Source organism: Nansenia antarctica (assembly GCF_963989245.1).
Source record: "Nansenia antarctica genome assembly, chromosome: 7".
In the NCBI taxonomy this organism is placed as follows: domain Eukaryota; kingdom Metazoa; phylum Chordata; class Actinopteri; order Argentiniformes; family Microstomatidae; genus Nansenia; species Nansenia antarctica.
In genome coordinates, this window is record NC_137677.1 from 54,119,993 (window position 1) to 54,140,596 (window position 20,604).

Sequence of the window (20,604 nt, forward strand, 5' to 3'; positions counted from 1 at the left end):
CCTCACAGCAAGTTTTATTTATACATCCAAAAACAAAAGATCAAATTTTGTCACACTATATACAGATATTACATACAGTGTTTATACACATATTACATCATTTGTACACAAGAAAAATATACATAAAAATGTAAACCTTTGTATACAAAAAAATACCTTAGACAAATTAAACAAGGACCAATAACAAAAGGTGACTAGATTATTATTAGCTCATCCTATCATGTTTAAAAACAGTAATACAGTACATTCAATGAGTATAGGAATTTGTCAGCCATCTCTCAGATTTCAAGCAGTTACAAGTGCCTACAGAGCCCTGTTGATTTTGTTCTATATGGTTGGTGGGGAGTTAACTGTGCAATGAATCTAATCTCATGCTTGGTGAATACAGCAGTATCGTCTTCCTTACGCAAATTTAAAAAAAAACATTCCAGCCCACCTAAGTCCTAGGGGCTGTACATCTAGGAACGACAATGCTGTGGTCAAGCAAAAGGAAAAGAAACTTAGAAGTGTCTGGTCTGGTTCTGTATGTCTACTCTATTATGTTGTCTCTTTGGAACTGTGAGAATGAACTGGGCCTTTTCACAGCTGGCCTGGTTAGTGTCCTGAATCAGATGTGGACACTACTGGGAACAGCAAAGTCTTACTACAGTCCTAGGAAGGTGTGTCAAGTAAGTGTATGTTTAATTCCAATCTTATGATGGGTGTTGCTTATAGGTTATGGTATATGATGCATATGGGCGGATCTAAACAGTCCAGAAGTCACTGTGAATATGCTGGGAATATGGAGATATGCTGTGGTGTCACACTCAACTGTAGCCCCTAATCAATCCCAGTCTTTCAGCAGCAACTGCTTGCTGGAGTTTAATAGCTATCAAAAAATACTGTCGTACATCATTATAGACATTTTGTCAGAAGTAAATGTCAAAGTGTACACAAACATTGATCATTCCACTTTTAAGAGAAATTACAAGCATTTTGATAGCCATTAAAACAAGAGGTGTTCCACAAACATCGGCTCCATCGACTACTTTGCAAAATGACAATATTTTTTTTTCTTTTATGTTACTGCATTTTCAATCCACTCATTAACTCACCAATATAACCCAATGTAGAGAGATTGCTACTCTATAAATATATCTAATACTCAACAATGTCTGAGAATATTTCAGTTTCTAAAAAAAAGTCTACCAAAACCCATGATTTCACTGCTGTAATAATAGGTACTAAAACCCAGATAGGGAAGAGTTGTCAGGTAGATTTAATCCTCATTCCCTAACCATATAGTTAACAGTGTCAACATTGGGACCCAAATTACCATGCATCGTTGACCTTAAAATTCACCTGATATTGGAGCTTTTGAGTACAACAGAGAGTGCTATAACTCAGACATGCTCATTGCACCAGTTTACATCGTGGCTTCACACAACCACACAAACAAACAGCTGACAGAGGGTAAAACAAGGCGACTCTCATTTCACATGTCCATATACCCATTCACCATATCCATATAGACTGCTAGTTAAACACATCTTTCTCTTGGTCTTTTACTGGGTAAGTTGGGTCTGACATCTACGTTTCTCGTCCTACCACTGGGTTCCTGAAGTTAAGAGAATTCCTCTCTCATGTAGGACTACATGCATGCATGCCCCTAGAAAGGCCATTATATCTGAGACCAGAGAGCACCATAGAGTTGTGGACACTAAAGCCCCTGGATTTGGCCATCATTACCCTTGCCAATCAATTTAAGTGTTGTTTTTTTCTCATTTACTACTCAGTGTGACCCAAGAGAAGTTGGTCTGACCTGATCAACAGTCTGTTACCGACAGTCTAATTCTCTATTTATCAGACAACTATTTATCATTTTCGCCTTGATTTAAAAAACAGGTTTATGACACAGAGTTATACAGGCCCAAACATATTTTCTGGTCCACATCAGATTGGATTACATAGTGAAGATACATAAAGTGGAGACCAATACAATTACATTACAATACTGTGACAATAGAGTATGTCAATGTGTTTATTGCTTAAAGTAACCAGATTTACTTTCAAGTGCCTAATAGCTCACCCATACCAATCCCAGAACCAATGGTGAGGTCAAAAGATCTTTTTTAAGTTTCTGAGTAAACTAATAAAAGAGCAATTATATACAATATAAAAACAGCTGTTTAAAAGTGGTTTGGCGAATTCTCTGTGTCTGTTAAACCCTGGAGGGTGGGACTCTACTTCATGATGAGACTTCACAGAATAGTTTAGTTCATAATGGGTCACACAACCAAACCACAATTTATACTAGAATCTCTTTCAAAAAGGTGAATGGAGCCATGTGTGAGAGACAAATTAACTAATGCAATGATCATATGAGCAAGGCAGGATATAGTTGATGGCTGTTAGACAAGACTAAACTGGAAATACAAAAAAAAGACCACTGATTGAGGCTGTCACTGAATTCTCTAGCACTGTTGCCATCACTATGATAGGAATAATCTTGACTCCTAAGGTCCTTCCACCAATGTTCATCAGTACATTTTTCTACTGAGCCACCTCCACCACACTAAGTCTTCCCAACAACTCCCCCTGCTGGTGTAATGCTGGAGTCGCATACAAATCAAACCAGTGGACTCACGCAGGGAAACAACCTCTTCCTACCCTTTACGACAGCCAATTGGCTATATCATCAATCATTTAACAGCGAGGAATATCTGAGGTTGTGCAAAATCGAGATAAAATAGTGCACCGTTACCACATTGCACACTTGTAGTAGATGGAAGTAAATGGTTAAATGAATAAACTCTGAGTGAATGTGTTTCTAGAGTCCACTGTTTGACCTGCAGCTACTGCACACTGCTTACTTTCAGTTACTTTGTGGGAAGGGGGGCATTGCACTGTTGGCACTTGCAGCAGTGGCACTAGCTATGGAGAAGCCAGTAGGGGGCGCTGTGGAGCTGTGACTGGGCTGCACGTCCTTGGGGATTCCACTGTGGGAGACCAGCTGGTGGCCAAAGGCAGCGCTGAACTGAGGGAGCTGCTGCTTGGGCTGGGTGGAGGTCAGAAGGTCGCGTGGTGAGGAGGAGGGTGAAGAGGACAAGGGGACAGGGGGAGCAGTCAAGCCTGTCAGGCCACTCTGAGGCATCGCTGAGAGGGCAGCCATAGGCTGCAGAGTCAAAGAGTGGGTGGTGGAGGGGGGAGTGGACAGGGAGGTGGATATGAGGTGGCCCTCCGGTCCTATGAGGTTGCCAAACTGTGTGGGGTCTGTTAGGGGCATGGGGATGTTGTTCCAGGAGGAGCGCGGGGGGCCTGGTACCCCACTCAGAGGCACCTCCAGCAGGAGGGGAGAGTCTGTCTGGAAGGAGCTGGCATGGGGAGAGGACATGTGGTCACTGTAGGGAGATGGCACGTGCTCACTGCTGTAGTGGCTGCCCTGGGGAGAAGAGGTGGGCGCCTCGGGCTTAGCCAGAATGTGGGGCGGGTGTGTCCTTGAAAACGTTCGGTCTGCCAGGGGGCTCTGTGTGAGCAGGGTGCTGGAAGGGGTGGCCGTGGGGGCCGAGGTGGTCAGGCTAGGCCCTGAGGGAGGAGTCTGGGCTGGGGGCTGAGACGAAGGGGGAAAATGACCCCCAGCAGAGTGCAACAGATTGTCCTCCAGCTCCAGGCTGGAGAAGTTTTCTGGTGGGATGCGTCCGTTCAGAAGGTCCCCCAGCCCCCCGGGCTGGACCACCGGTCCAGGGAACACAGCCATGGCCCGATGGTCCACTCCGTCTGCCATGGATGTCAGGCACACCAGGGAGTCTGGGTAGGAGCCCATGGCCTGCAGCGCACGCACCAGCTCCTCAGCCTCCTCTGTGGTGGGTAACAACTCTCCGTTCTTACCTGAGGATACACACACACACACGTCTCTCTCATGTATATAGATGTATACAGTCATGGACAGAAATATTGGCACCCCTGTACTTCTGTCAGATAATGCACCACTTCTCCCAGAAGATTATTGCAACTACAAATGCTTTGGTATTCACATGTATTCTTTTGTTTGCATTGGAACAACACAAAAAAGCAGAGAAAAAAGGCCAAATCTGATGATTCCACACAGAACTTAATTTTTGGTAACACACCTATTGGAAAACATTTTTAATCAATCGCTTTCTGTAACCATGAATGAGTTTCTTACACATCTCTACTGGAATTTTTGACCACTCTTCTTTTGCCAACTGCTCCAGGTCGCACACATTTGAAGGGTGCCTTCTCTCAACTGCAGTTTTGAGATCGCTCCGCAGGTGTTCTATGGGATTTAGATCTGGACTCATTGCTGGCCACTTCAGAACTCTCCAACGCATTGTCTTAAACAATTTCTGGGTCCTTTTGAAGTATGCTTTGGGTCATTGTCCCTGCTGAATGACCCATGACCTCTGACGGAGACCCAGCTTTCCGACACTGGGCCCTACATTGCGCCCCCAAATTCTTCGGTAGCCTTCAGATTTCATGACACCATTCACACAGTCAAGGCATCTGGTGCCAGAAGCAGCAAAGCAACCCCAAAACATCTGTGAACCTCCACCATGTTTGACTGTAGGCACCGTGTACTTTTCTTTGAAGACCTAATTTCGTTTTCTGTAACAATGATGTGCTTTACCAAAAAGCTCTGTTTTGGTCTCATCTGTCCACAGGACGTTTTCCCCGAATGATTTTGGCTTCCCCTGGTAAGTTTTGGCAAACTCCAGTGTGGCTTTTTTATGTCTGTCAGCAGTGGGGTCCTCCTGGATCTCCTACTATAGCGTCCCATTTCATTCAGATTGCGACAGATAGTGTGAGCTGACACTGTTGTAGCCTGTGCCTGCCCTGCAGGTCAGCTTGAATTTGTTTGGAAGTTGTTGTTTTATTCACCATTCGAACAAAGTTCTGTTCTCTTCCGTCCACGTCCAGGGAGGTTAGCTACAGTGCCATGGGCTGTACACTTCTTGATGACGTTGCGCACAGTGGACACAAGAACATTAAGATGGACTTGTAGCCTTGAGATCGTCCTTACTTTGCCACAATTTTGTTTGTCAAATCCTCAGAGAATAATTTGCTCTTTGTTCTGTTCTCCATCCTCAGTGCGGTGCACACAGACACACAACACAAAGGTTGAGTCAACTTTTCTCCATCTTAACTGGTTGCAAGGGTGATTTCTATATTCCCACAAAGGTAACTTGCCACAAGGAGCATTAGATGCTTGAAATACAATGATCTCTTAAAATGTTGAGATCTGTGTGGAATGATATCAGATTTCGCTTTTTTTGTAAATAAACATGTGAATACCAAAGCATTTGTAATTGCAACAATTTTCTGGGAGAAGTGGCGCATTATCTGACAGAAGAGCAGGTGTGCCAATATTTTTGGCCATAACTGTGTAATATATATATATGCAGCAAGAAGAGGGCGCATCAAGGTGAGTCCACACTCCAGAGACCTACCTACCATCTCCCCCATCTCAGTGATCAATAGGTAATGTGAGAGGTTGAGACATAAACAGAATGTGACTTAAAACTAAACCAACTGCATGACATACAGTGGTGAAACCGATTACAATAAGAATACATGAAAGTACCTTCAAACAAGTCAAAGTCCTGCAGGTCATCGGGGAGCCGGGGTAACACATCGGAGAAGTCCTCCTGGTTCAGCTCAAGGTCATTTGGAATGTCTGCCATGTCATTGGTGATGTCATCAGGAAGCTCGTCTGTGCTCAGCTCGGGGGTCGAGGGACTCCTGCCACCAAAAAAAGAAAAAGATCACATCATCATTTTGTAGCCTAAGAAAGCTGAGTGAATATCCACAGAGTTGGGTGTAAGTGTGTAAGTGAAGGAGAGGAGGTCAGACAAGCTGAGGCGTTCAGTGACTGACCTGATGCTGGCCTGAGTGGGCATGGTCAGGCTGCTGGAGGAGGGCATGCCCAGGTTTCCCTGGGGCAGCGCGGGGGGGATGGGCTTCTGGGGCCGCCGCGGGCCTCTCCTCCTTTTCTTCTTGTGTTTCTTTGTGAGCGCCGGCGGTTTGGTCTTCTTGCGTGGCTTACGCTGCTGCTGTTGCTGGTGCTGCACTCTTCGGTTACCATCCCCACGCAGGAAATTATCCTATACAACAACAACAGTAGAGTATTCCATTACTGGGAAGCTAAAACAGAACCTGAGGGGGATGTTGTTGAAGCTATAGATATTCGAAGATGATGACGTGGTTCACGACGTGGAACTCACCATCTTTTTGGCATGCTCCTCACAGAGCGGTGTCTGGTGCGTGATGTCAAACACAGGGATGGAGCACTGTTGTCCATCTGCAAATTTGGCTGTGCAACTGGAAAAGAGCTGCTGGGAGCGATTCAACAGGATGTCTACAGAAAACCCATGAAGGAAACACTCCAATAGAGAAAACCATGACAAACGCATGAATCATGTCTGAAAAAAGAAACCAATAAATCTATTATACAACATTTTGGAATGGCCACATTCCCCAATAGGCGCTGTAGCAGTTGTAGTTGTAGCAGTCCAATGTGCCATGGATGAGAGTAGTGGAAAGGATACGCTGGAAGCAGTGTCGGGTGAAGGGCAGAGCTCTGTTGTTGCAGGCCTGGCCCTTGGTGCTGCCAGTGCAGATGCCCGTCTCTATGTCCTGCTGGCCCATTGGCCCCACACTGAGGAGACGAGAGACACACATCAGCACTGAGACCACAACCACATCAACACTCACTCCACTCCAAACATCAGAAAATTAATTATTGAGGTCATAGGACTTTTTTGGACATTCAAGTAGGAATGGTAGTTGCTTGGTCAGACTCCATTGCATGAATTGGAGGGTACAGTCAAGACGGTTGTTTAGCCTGGGTACCTTGAGGAGGTCCGGGAGACCTTGCGCAGCTCCTGCATCAGCTGCCCAGCACAGTCAGGGTCTTTACTGGCAGCGTGCAGCATGGCTTTGCGGAAGGCATAGCGGTATCTCTTCTGGCGCATGCTTGCCCTCTCCTGCCTGCACAGATGCTTGTATTTTTCTTGGAGGTACGTACACAGTCGAGCCAGCCGCGTTCTCCGCGAGCCTCCGACATCTTCATCAGAGCTGTGTGGGAAAGGTTTACATTAACATTCATCAATGTTGTAGGGATGCTCCGATTTATCGGCCACCGAATCGGCCGATTTCACTCCAAATGACTCGATCGGTGATCGGCAAAAATGGCCGATCGCAAAAAACGATCTTTTTTTTTTTTCAGGGGGAAGACAGATAACTGAACAGAAAACATAGGAGGACGTAACAGTATGTAAACCATGAAGGCCACGTTTATGATGTCTTTTATACAGCCATATCGACTGACTTGGGCTTCAGGCCCTAACTGGGTGATAGGCCAGACCTTTACTATGCCATAAAAATGGGTCTGCGTTTGCTTGGTGCCTAATGGATCAAAACTTTTGTCTAAAAAGCAAAAAATATGTAGGCTATCCAGTCAGTAGGCCTACAGTTATGTATTTAAAAAAAAGAACGGTATCGGTATCGGTTGATCTTGAGGAAAAAAATCGGTGATCGGTATCGGCCCCAAAAATCCAGATCGGAGCATCCCTAAATGTCAGATGTCTGAATAAATATTTAAATGCAAAGAAGTTACTTACATGTCCTGCAGGTACCCGTCCGGTAGTTTCCAGGAGGAATGATGTGGTGGGACTCTCTCTGCTTCTTCTTCATCATCCTCTGCACTGTCTTCAGACCAGTCCAACCCTAAAATAGTTAGTATCAGTAGTAGTTAGTATAGCTGCTCTGGCTCAGCAGCATCCTGTAAATCATCTATATAATATCTTACTCAGATTGTCTTACCCCTTGTATAAGCATTAGATACACACAAACCATACAAATACATTCCAGTTATGAAAGCGGTATGTGAGTGATGTAATAAGGTACCTAGATGGGGGAAGAGGTCTCCGTGCTCCTGATGTCTTTGGGAGCAAAGCTGCACCAGATGCTGTAACCTGGCCAGGCAGGCAGTGGGCGGTGAGAAGGCAGCCGGGTGCATGGCCACCACATGCTGCTGAGCACTGTCCCAGATACTGGATGGCAGGGGGGGGGCAGTGAAGGGGATTTTTCTGCTGAGAGATGGAGTGGAGGACTGCACTGGGCTGGGAGCTGTGTTGGGGGGTAGCCTGGGAGGCAGAAAGGCTGGGGTCTGAGGTGGTGCTGGCTTGCATAATAAACCCTGCTGCTGTCCTTGGAGAACAAAAGAGGGGATGTTCGAGTGCTGAGGAGGTTGGAGGAGTCCTGTCTGCTGACGGGGGAGATGCGAATGGAGGGGGGAGGAGGGGTGCGCACGGGAGTTCGGAGAGGGGCTAAAGTGCTCTGGAGGTGGTTGGAGGAGGTCAGTGTCATGGTGGAGCTGTTGTTTGTGGTTGAGCACCAGCCGACTCTGCAGTTTCTTCCTGACAGCGGAGCCCTTCCGAGTAGGGCCCTCTTCCCCGTCCGTGTCATCCTCGTAAAAGGCAAAAGGGTCCAGGAGCTCCCCGTCAGGGAGGGGTAACAGGCGGGTGCAGGGTGGAGAGGGAGGCAGCTCATCCAGACCATTGGGAGCTTTCAGAGCCAATGAGGGCACAGTTATGTTGAGAGCCACTGACTCCAGGTGAGGCCGCGAGCGCATCTCCTCCAATGCATCTTGCTTCTTTTTCCGCTCCTTCTTGGGGATAAAGCCAAGAACTTGCAGGTGGCTGTTACAGTATCTGTAAAGCAGGCACACATCATTAACATACAATATACAACTGTTATATAGAGCATTTAAAATGGCAAAGATATGTATGTAGTCTTCAGTCAGAAGACGTTTCTATTGTGACCCCACACTCACCTGCGGTCCTCAGACTTGGGGATAGGGTTGGTGCATCGTTGGCTGTTGTACTTGGCCACATATTCACATTGCTTGAAGGGGGCAGTCTTATCCTCCAGGACATGACGGATACAGAAGGCATAGCCATTTAGTCTGCGCTGCTTGCAGAGTTTTGGGCTGTATGAGCACAATGGCTTATTGTCCACCTCCGAGAAGTGTATGTGTTTGCCCTCATACATCACGTGACTCTTGTCCTTGAGAACATCAGCTGATGGGAGAAGCCAGGAAGAGAATGTGAGTCTTGCATCACCAACACTAATCACATAGACTAACCCCGAATATGTAAACAAAACATTCTGTAACCAAGTCTGTAACATTCTGTAACCAAGTTAACTAATTTACAGAAGGTTTTCCGTCTCTACAGTTTGGCTGTTGCTAGCCTACGTCTAACTTTAAATCATGTAATAAAAAAAGGTACACACAAACAAACGCACACACAATTTGTAAAATGTGAGTTGAGAAAAGAAATTGATCTAGCAATCTTTTCCATGGCTGAATGCCTCCATGCAAACAGATTTGATGACCCATTCATTTAAATGTGTGTCTGTTAATTACATTGACACTGTAGCACTCATTACCATACTACAATACACACTTGAAGTGGGCTGATCAGAATCATGTTAACTGTTGATTGGGTTTATTCTGTGCAGGTGGGATTAGAGAACTATCATTTGGGCAGGGCAGTCAGTGCATTATGGAATCAACATTGAGCTAGGCATAAGCAAATATATATATGGCCTAAAAGAGGTAATGCACCTTATAATGTCCAACATGAGACGTTAGATACAATACATGCATGTGAATGAGGATGCACAGATGCACACACACGTATTGTAGAAATGATGTTCTACCTGTAACTACAAAATGCAAATAAACTGAATATGTGCACACATTACTCACCTTCAAATGCAATAGTTTGACATGTATAATTGTCAACACTTATAAGGGTCGTATTCTCAATAAGAACAAAGTCATTCGGCAATAAACTTGATAGATAGCATCATTAGTGGTGCCAAGGTGCGAGATCGAACATTTCCTAAACAAAATATGATCTATGAGGCATCCAGCTAGCTCTCTGTGCAGCTCTGATAAGCTAGCTAGCTAGCGAAAAGGTAACATTGCTTATGAATACTAACTACACATTTCAGCCACAAAAAACACACACATGGAAACGTATTCTCAAACTGCAATATAATTAGCATCCAAACGATATACTTGCAGAGTAAGCTGCTATTAATATAATCGAAAAGCGAAATGCTAGCTAGCTAAAAGCATCACAAGCCTTTAGCTCGCTACGCTAAAAACACACAAGTAGCGTTGGCCAGGAAACGGAAACATTAGGCAGATTATAACACGATCACATCTCTATGAAATACTATGTGCACTTACTACACATTGACATGTATTAGGTGACGTTTCAGAAATTCGCCATTTTATTCCAGCAGGATTTCATTTAAAAAATCGACATAATCTGTAAGACATTTAGTCCCAAACAAAGGCCAGGGAGGCGGAGAGGCCCTTTGGCGAAGGCCTTCAAAACACAACATTGCCTCTGCAAGTCATCCCATCATCTTCTAATGAGGAAATAAATACATTTCGATCAGCAATACGGCTTAATACGGGGGGCATGTGTTTTGTAGAAGACCGAATGATCCATCCGAATCGTGTGTTGTATGATAGCTAAAAGATCACAATCACGAATTAATCTTTAACACGGAAGGTTTGTGACACAAGGCCTAGCAGACCTTGTCATCCCGCGGCCTCGGGTAGTCAACGCCACCGACTAGTGGTTCTCCATAACCGGGCTCGGCCAAAAATCCAAGTCGGGGCTTGGAAAATAAAGTGGCTTCGCTTACCTTCAATTGGTATAGGCTTGTATAGGGTATTCGCTCCGGGTAGACAACAGTAGAAATGCCTATTAGAATCAGCTGGGTTACTTGTGCATCGATATTCGATATTTCACGATGCTAATATTGTTCCTATTCGGAAACAATATAAGTTAAAATACTGATGCATGTAAATGTTAGATTATCCACAGCAAATATTAGCAAGTAGGAGGCTGCTGAGGATGTTACTTCAGTCCACAGCAGACTCCTCACAGCACCACTACCGGCACTGCGGGGACATGACACCGGTCCACTGTGCAACAACAACCTGGAACAACCATGTTGGAAACTCAACTTTGTGTGATGAAGAAATGCAATGTTGTAATGTCTTGCTTAGTGCATGGATGGTGCGGTGCTCTTTGACGGTAGCTGCACACCAACATAGAGACATTAGAAATATACTAGAGAAATTAGAAATGTCTCCAAATGAAAATGTCACAAATGACCATTTCGATCTGCCCATGGTTGATGTCATTATCATTCCTGGTGTGTGAATGAGAGCATCACTGTCCACTGCAACACTGTTGCCCAGTGCTGATACAGCACGTGCCGATCAGACGTCAACAAGAGAAAGTTGGATGCTAATCAGATTTACATTTCTGGCTTCTCTTGATTCATTTATTTTTTTACATCTATGGTTGGTTTTACATTTATAACTATCTAAATGTTATCTAAAACATTCCTTTTCCAATTCCAATTTTCTGATAGGCGTACATTTTCCGATAATTTAGTTTGATCTTTTTGCCTCTCTTTCATCATCCTGCGACCAGGGATGCACTTTCAATGGCCTACCTATGCACCTATAAATAGGCATTGATAGTACTATTACACATTTCTGGTCAAACCGTTCATCTTTTTCAATTATAGTTAGGTTTGAAATAAACATTGAGTCTGAGATCAAGCTGTTATGGCAAACGAAAACAATTAAGGAATCCTTATTAAGTACTAAGGTGTACCAACAATTATTGTGAAAAAGGCCTTTACCAAAGCACATAAATTACTACTGACCAAAAAATTGTTTATTTTTATTTATTATTGTATTTAACATTATCTACAAAGAATATCAATTATCATTCTGGAAAATTCAATATTTACCCAATTCACAGCGGTATAATTATATGAAATGGATTTCTGATAGTAGGTAGGGAACTGAAAGGTGATTGACTGCATTCGGTATTAAATGGACACTAGGTAGGTGAGAGTTGAATAGGCATCTCTTACAATGACTCCTAAATGTATTTACATGAATTCATAAGTTGTTTTTGAAGATGTATCTAACACATTGACTCTGTACTGCATTGCTGATTTATGTAGGTGTATGCAACTTAATTCTATATACATTTATGTAGGTGTGTGCAACTTAATTCTATATACATTTATGTAGGTGTATGCAACTTAATTCTATATACATTTATGTAGGTATGTGCAACGTAATTCTATATTCAAGTAAGAGTCTAACAGGCTTCTATTACAATGACACTGTACTGCAAATAAATATGTTCCTAAGCATATATAAGAGTCTGCGTGTATGTTTCCAACTTGGTTGGACATCTACTACATGTAGAAGGGGATGACCCAGAAAATAGAGATTTAGCATATGGATGGCTCCTCCACAGCTTGTGCTCCTTCTGTCACTGCTTTCACACACTTAGCCATCGTCTGGGAGGCTCTGCTGATAGGATCTGTGGATAAGAGAGATTATATAAAAGAACATTCTTATACAGTAATAGAGAACAAGCAGAGTGTCAGCAGTTCAATCTCACCTGTCATGTAAAAGTCTTTGACTGTGAGCAGTGTAGGGACCAGAGGATCTGTGAGGACAGTCTGGTTCACAGCCTGAGAGAGACACAATAGTTAATTCTTCACCAACCCGAACAGCATAATAATATAAATATGTTAAAATACCCAACATATTCACAGGAGGGTTCACCCTGAGGGCAATTATTTCCCTACATTAGAACAATTCATATAAAATAAGGTGCTCAAGCAAAAAATGTTAAGCATGGGTGCAGGGTTACAACTGACCTTGGACAGCTCATTTGCCTGCTTAAAGTAGTTGGCCTCCTCCACGTCATCATATCGCACCAGGTTGGGGGAAATCTCAGCTAATCTGTCACGCACTTCGTCAATGGTGTCATAGGGCAAAGTCACTCCGGCAAGCTTTGGGGGTAGAAAAACAAAAGATATGGTTAAGTCATGAGACTGCAAAGTAAGACATGGAAACAGTTTTTTGTAGAGAATCAGTAGTTTACCTCAGATATGGCCCGGATGATCTTCCAGTCCTCTCTGGCCATGCCTGGAGCAGTCACAGCGACCCTAGTCTGCTGGGCACGACCCTCTGTGTTCACATAGGTGCTACATTTCTCTGTGTATGCTGCTCCAGGGAGAATGATGTCAGCCATCGTTGCCCCAACATCCCCATGATGCCCTGTGCAGAGTTATGGGAACAGCATGGCTACATAAGCATGACTATGTCGGATCTTATTTTCAAATGTTGCACATCAAAAGGTTGTAGGTCTATGCTGTTGTGGAGGAGCTTTCCTGACCCTGATAAATGATAATGCTGTCCTTTGGCAGATCCTGGCGGGTGATACAACCAGCATCAGCCCCAAGGAGGAACAAGACTTTGGGTGGATTCTTCCTGATTGCCTCCACGCCTGGCTTGTATCCAAGATCCAGTGCAGCCACTTGACTGGCCACCCTGTAGTAACAGACGGACAGAGGTAACGTTCTATTAAAAACCTCTATGTTAATAGATTTCAGAAATCTTTAAAAATCAACCTAAATACAGCATCAATCGTTTTAACGCCAAATCACTTAATTCACTCTCAGAGCTAGCTATGTTTATTACCTGTGAAGCACATTGAGAACCTTCCAGCTTTCCTCTACTCCACTGCTGACCCGAGCATTCTGAGCGATGGTGGACACTGCTGCGTGTATAGCAGCCCCGTCCTTTCGCTGCAGGGAACCACTGCCCACCACCACTGCAGGGCGTTTTGCCTCGGAAAGAACCTGGGAAAGGAAGTAGAGACAAGTTGAACAATTCTCCTTGACAGTATTCACTGTGTCTATCACTATCAGAAATGGCAACATAATTACCTGACAGAAGGGGTGAGTCCCAGCTGCTATCTCCAGTAGAACCGTGGCAGACTCCCCAAGATGATCGTATGTGTAGCTCAGGTCCACTTCTCGTCCCACTAGGGCCACCTCCAGCTCGTTGTGGAGCCAACTATTGGAGAGACACCAGGCATGCTTGAAATACCAGTCATTGCAGTGGCAACACTCCTCAGATTTATAGTTTCCACTTAAAGACAGACCGTAAATCAGGAGCTGGAAGCACCACAGGATTGGCAGTTATTTCATGCAAATTTCAGATGCCAATAGATTTGACTGCACATAAATCCTAGCTACCTCTTCCTGATGCGCGCGTTGAAAAGTGGCGCCTCGTAGCGTGGGTTGGTGCCAACCAGGAGCAGCACATCAGCCTCTTCAATGCCAACGATGCAGGAGTTCAGCAGGTAGTTGGAGCGCAGGTCAGATCTAAAGGAAGTCATACAAAGAATCAGAGCTCCACTGTATCGCTATACCTTCCCCGTCTCCCTGAAGTGTGCACTTGTCTACTCCCCTCATGGACTCGTGGACCTCTGGCTAGGGGGAGGTTCCTCAGCTTCTACCACATACTAATAGAAATCGACAACTTCAGTATCCATGATAGGGGGTGTGAAAAAGTGCACACATCAGGTAGAGTATTAGACCACAGCGATACTACTCATCCCAGCACTGTCTTACCCAGCCCCTGCCATAGGAAAGATCTCCTCAGTACACAGGCTGTCACTGTTGAAGCGGTTCATCAGGTCTTTCAGAGCAATCAGAGCCTCCGCATCCACCATTCCCCCCACAATGGCCGCTACATTGGTGCCTTGAGCTCCTTGTAACTGGGAAAGAAATCTTTCATGATTCATAAATCAGGCCTACACACCTTTACAACAATGTGGAAACTCTGGGAACATCAGATAAGGCTCTAGGAAACACTGGGGATTCTCTGTGTTTATATTATACATACTAAACACTATAGACACTAAACAAACAGGAAATCCACTAAACAAACAGGAAATGCATCACCTACTGCCCCAGCAACTCGAGTCAGAACGTCTTCCCAGGAAGTGGCCACCAACTGTCCAGACTGATCCTTCACCATTGGCTGAGTCAGTCGCTGCCGCTTGAGCCCGTCATAAGCAAACCTGCCAATCAGAAGGTAGTTAAGACACATTTTCTAAAAGAGAAGGACCGATAATACTGGTCAACGTGACCTTCATCTAGTCGTCAGCTTGCCTGGTCTTATCTGAGATCCACTCCTCGTTGATATCCTCGTTGAGGCGAGGGAGGATCCTCATGACCTCCCCACCCCGGGTGCTCACCACAATGTTGCTACCCACAGCATCCAGCACATCAATGGACTCAGTCTTCCTGTAGGGAAAGACACATGTATGTTGACAACAACCACAAATGCCACAAACTATTGTATTTCAAAAAGACTCATAACGGAATGCTAATCTTACTGGAATGCTAAGCTTTTACAGGGAGCGAAAAATATCTATTCAGTTCATTGGACTTTATTCAAAGAGCCACTTTGTACTATATGCAGACTGTGCACATACTAGGGGTGCAGCGGTTCTCGGTTTTATATTGAACTGTACGGTTCTCCATCCACGGTTCAATACGAACTAGTGAATGTCGGTTTTTCCAGTGAAAGTCGGGGGTCGAGTTTGTCTGGAACGCAGTTGCTTCTTGTTCACATGTTTGTTCACGGTGAGCGGAGTTGAGAACATGGCAATAGTTTGAGGAAGCCCCGGATTGCTACAAATCTGTGCTGTGGGGTCGTTCATTTCAGTTTTGGCATTAAATACAATGATGAGGGAACGAAAACACAGAACAGAAGCGTTTCTGCAAGCATTGCTTTACATGTGTCGTATATGCGCATAATATGTGCATAATGCGTATATGGGCTACCAGCTGTCATGGCTAAAGTGCACTTTTACTTTTATTTCTTCCTCTCCTATACCAGTAGTCAAGTCTAAGAGGCACTTTTACATTTGAAAGTGTTTATTTATATATTTTTACATTTGAAAGTGTTCGTTTATATATATTAATATTTTGTATATTATACAATACCAGTCATATTCTGGAATGTGTCTGAATGTTAAAGTTCAATAAGCAAAATAAAGTAAAGTAACAGTTTGTAAATAAATAGTAGCATTTGTTTTCTCCTTACGAACAAAACACGTACCGAAACCGAACCGAAACCATGACCCAAAAACCGAGGTTCATACCGAACCGTGGGCCAACTGAACCGTTGCACCCCTAGCACATACATACCTGGTCTCCCAAGGTCGGGAAGTGAAAGCATACGGCTTGGAAGTCAGTGCTCCCACAGGGCATATGTCAATGACATTCCCAGACAACTCCGACATGAACATCTTCTCCACATAAGTGCCAATCTGCAGGTCATTGCCCCTGCCAGTGGTTCCCAGTTCCTCCACACCTGCAATTTCACTGGCAAAGCTGCAAAGGGGGCAAAAGATTAATCACTGACACCACGAAATTATTTGTAAGATGTTGACTTCAATTATGAATGCTCTAGTTCAGTGTTTCTCAACCCTCTCCTCGGGGCGCCCCAGCCGCACCACATATTTGATCTGTTCCACCACCAGCTCACCTGATTCAATCAAGTACAAAGCAATTATGGTTTGTACTTGATTAGTTGAATCAGGTGTGCTGGTGGTGGAACAGATCAAATATGTGGAGCGGCTGGGGCGCCCCGAGGAGAGGGTTGAGAAACACTGCGAGTCTAGCTGACTAGTTGGACTCACCGCACACAGCGAGTACACTGGATACAGCGGGTCATGATGGTCTTGATGAGTGGACCAATGTTTTTGTCCTCTACAGCTCTCTTGCTCTCTGTGAACCGACTTCTGTCACTGCCAAACTGCATGGACTGGTCCTGCATACAATGAAAACAAAACCATATATAAATTGCAATGATAAACCCAAAGCGAAGCACAGTGAGTTATGCAAAACATTTATTGCTAGTCCCTCCCATTTGTCAACACTCAAACATTACTTCAAACCTAGCTATAGCATATAGAATATGTTATGTTTACCTGTAGATCACATTCTCCGCCCTGGTCACAGATGGGGCAGTCTAAAGGGTGATTGGCCAACAGGAACTCCATCACACCCTCTCTAACAGATGACACATACAAAATGTAGGTTACATACATAATGTAATTAATACTGTAAGTAATATTGGGGATGATTACATGCAACTAGCAACACATGAACCAACAACTCATTGGAGACATGTTTCAGATTTATCCTACCTAGCTTTCCTTGTTTTGTCAGAGTTTGTTAAAATGTTCCAACCCTTCATGACTGGCATAGCACATGCTGCCACTGGCTGAAAGAGATATGCATTTATTCATTAATGATTGCTTTAGACTAAAAGAGTGTCCACAAGGACAATTACAAGATGCATAGCCTACCTTTGGCGCTTTCTCAATCTCCACTAGACACATGCGACAGTTGCCTGCCACTGACAGACGCTCATGGTAACAGAAGCGAGGGATCTGCACTCCCACCTTCTCACACGCCTAAAAACCAGACATCATCAAATAAATACAACCACAAGACTTCTATTCATAGCCAAAATACGTTTTTCTACAAATGAAGAAAGACAGCAGTATAGTTAAATACAGTTAGGAGTCCATGTTACTACCTGCAGCACCGTGGTTCCAGGTTCCACCATGATCGGCTTCCCGTCCACAAACACCTCCACCAGGTTAAGGGCTGCTGCTGTAGCTGCAGTGCGTACTGAAAGCACAGATAAGATGAACAACATCCTCAATCCTAAAGTCCTCACAATCCTAAATGTAAACAACAGTCCTCTATTTGTATTTCAAACTGTCAGTTTGACTATTTAATCCTGTTATGCCATGAATTAGTTAAATCAGAAGACCCACCACAAGAAAGGCCTTCTTAATAAACAAGCTGCACTAAATTGAGCAGATCTGATGTCACCATACCAGCCATTACATGGCCTGGCACCCACTCTCATTTTGCTCCTAGGCAAATATGTAAATATGTAAACCTGTCGTTAATCCCGGAGTGGGACAAGGTTTCAAGGACACTGTTAGGCACGGGCAGTGGAATAAATAATTGTTGACTGACTTCACCCAATGGCAGAACAAGAGAATACTCCTGCAGACATAATAGCCCTAATATACAAAACGGCAAATAAAAAATAAATAAAATAATGAAGGATCATTATTACCATTGTTGGCGGCAGTCACGTCCCCTGTGAGGCTCTGAGCCACTCCCGAGAGAGCCCGGCTCACCGCAGGCAAACGCAACATGCTGGAAAGAGAAAAGACAACACCATGTTGTTTTGTGTATTTCCTAATAACGGAGGCATCACAAGGCATTCTTCAGCATTTAAAAAGCACCCTTATTAACACTATGATCGCAGAAAGCCACGCATGACACATGGAATTTAACCTAGCTCTGATTAACCCATTAAAGAAGGAATTGCATTTAAAAAGCACCCTTATTACACTATGATCGCAGAAAGCCACGCATGATACATGAGGTTTAACCTAGCTCTGATTAACCCAATTAAAGAAGGAATTGCATTCTGCAAACATCATCTGGGAAGAATAAAACGATTATTTATGTCACGGATTAGCTAACTGACAGCTGCTAGAAACGAAGGAAAAGTCGCAAAGCAGCATATTTCTGTTACCCACACCTGCAAGAGCTGTGTGTGTGTGTGTGTGTGTGTGTGTGTGTGTGTGTGTGTGTGTGTGTGTGTGTGTGTGTGTGTCGCAGCAGCAGCAGCAGCTAGCTAGCTACATGACGTTAGCATCTTCAGACGTGACACAGCCAGTTAGCTAACATTCATCATCACAGTCAATTGCAGTAACCTTAGCTAACTAATGTAGCTAGAATAGTAATGACAAGTTATAAAATATCATGTGCCCCCCCCCCTTATATTTGTGATATTATAAGGATCCTGTCCAAACTTACCTTGCAGCTGTTTTGGCTTCACTCAACTCGAAAACATAGTATCTTTGACTGACTGGTCAATTCCTCTCTCGCGCTGCTGCGTCACGATTCTGGTAATCCAATTAGCTCGAGCAGATGTAATAGTTAAATATTATATATAATATAATAGTTTGCATTGATAGTCATTCAAATGGCCAATATGTTACAGCTACATCCCGTATGCATGTATCATTTCGTGAATTTAGAATTATAAGGTTCTATCTCCATTTTTGTCAACATTGAGTTTTTTACATAATCTGATCCATTAGGTGTTTATTAATGCCTGTGTGGTGTTATTTTTTAAATGTTGACATTTTTGAGTTAGTAATTAATAAAATACAAAGGTTCCATCTCACAAAACATAATGGAATGTAAAAACGTTGACGCTCAATATCTCTGCTGCCCTAAACGGAGATAGAACCTTATAATTCTAAACTCACGAGTTTGCATTGATAGTCATTCAAATGGCCAATATGTTACAGCTACATACATCATGTATCATTTGTTCAATTTAATCCCATATGTTGTACTAAAACAATGATGTAGTCATTGGTAATTGTATAGCCTATAATAAAGTCTCCAAATCCCCAATTCAATTATCCAAAACCCCCCAATCTCTGGTTTTATTTATTTCAGTCTACCTCAACACAGCCTGGGGGGTATTCCATCAACGTCACTAAAAGAAAATCCAGGTTTATTCTCTGATAAATCTCGCGAGAGTTATACAAAAAATAAACCTGGATTTTTCTGCTGTACCAGTTAATCTCTATCAAATGTCAATAGCCTACTTTTCCAAGCATTGTGTTAATTTAAAATACTGGAAAAAATAAATGGGGTGATTAATACAATGACAACAGTTGATGTTCCCTCCCAGCCTGGCCCCCAGATGTGGCCCATATGACTCAACTCATCTGGTTTAAATTTGCCAAGGGGAGATAACAGAAAAGCGCTGCATTTCCATTTAAAATATATACTTTGAATTCGATTCTAAACAACTAGCCATAACTCCAGGAAGAAAGCAGGTAATGCTTTGCAGGAAATGCACCATCTATGAGCTAGCAGCACATCTAAGAGGGAACCCTGCAAGAGTTTGCATCCTCTTGGGTGAACTATAAACATAGTTAATGTTTTCTATCCATTTCAATCCTTGGTGTATTCTCTAACCTAAATGAGGTTACAGCAGGCAATGTTTGTTCCCTAGAGAATGAGCTGGATAGTAATATAAGTCATACTGATGGCACTGCTCTGCAAACAATACATATTTTAACACAAGAAAAGATAGGAGACCAGATGTATTACACTGTATTCATTTGGTTCAAATATATTATAATTAACAAATAAATTGGACATGGAGGAGCAAATAATAACTACTAGAACATGGTAAGTAAACATATTGAGAGCTATACTGTAAATGAATGTGGCTCTTGTGTATAATAGCCAAAGGAGAATAAATACAACACAAAATAAACTTTATAAACTTTACAGAAAAAAGCACACTTCCACTGTCATTCAGAGAAAGGTCTAGACATTTGGCAATTCCCCTCAGCCTCAGGTCAAACATGTTTGATACAAAATATTTATAAAAATATGAAATTGCTGAATCTGATATAATATGACTCTGTTTGAGCTTGTGAGAAAGTATTAGTCCCCTAACATGTTTGCTCTTGGTTTAGGAGAATCAGATTTATTTATTTATTTATAAATCATTATTGGTTATTTTTCCTTGTGCAAGTTATACTTTTAGCA

General features: G+C 43.3%; 2 protein-coding genes across 2 annotated transcripts; both read right to left on the reverse strand.

The window, feature by feature from the left end:
• Positions 1–23: 23 nt before the first annotated feature.
• ino80da (INO80 complex subunit Da) lies at positions 24–9,051 on the reverse strand (the record flags this gene model as incomplete). Its single annotated transcript, XM_080535530.1, has 9 exons — positions 24–3,867; positions 5,582–5,739; positions 5,875–6,101; positions 6,222–6,355; positions 6,546–6,655; positions 6,850–7,074; positions 7,620–7,725; positions 7,906–8,711; positions 8,834–9,051. The coding sequence occupies 9 exons, from the start codon at positions 9,049–9,051 to the stop codon at positions 2,855–2,857; spliced, it is 2,997 nt and encodes a 998-aa protein (XP_080391656.1). The 3' UTR covers positions 24–2,854.
• Positions 9,052–11,818: 2,767 nt separating this feature from the next.
• On the reverse strand, positions 11,819–18,170 carry LOC308161523 (NADH-ubiquinone oxidoreductase 75 kDa subunit, mitochondrial-like; the record flags this gene model as incomplete). The annotated part of the gene is made up of 18 exons (XM_080535544.1): positions 11,819–12,440; positions 12,522–12,594; positions 12,784–12,918; positions 13,011–13,186; positions 13,305–13,459; positions 13,610–13,770; positions 13,858–13,987; positions 14,170–14,298; positions 14,548–14,693; positions 14,885–14,999; positions 15,091–15,225; positions 16,135–16,320; positions 16,629–16,759; positions 16,920–17,001; positions 17,139–17,215; positions 17,301–17,408; positions 17,534–17,628; positions 18,089–18,170. 18 exons carry the CDS (start codon positions 18,168–18,170, stop codon positions 12,349–12,351), a joined length of 2,208 nt encoding a protein of 735 aa, XP_080391670.1. The 3' UTR covers positions 11,819–12,348.
• Between the last annotated feature and the right edge of the window lie 2,434 nt (positions 18,171–20,604).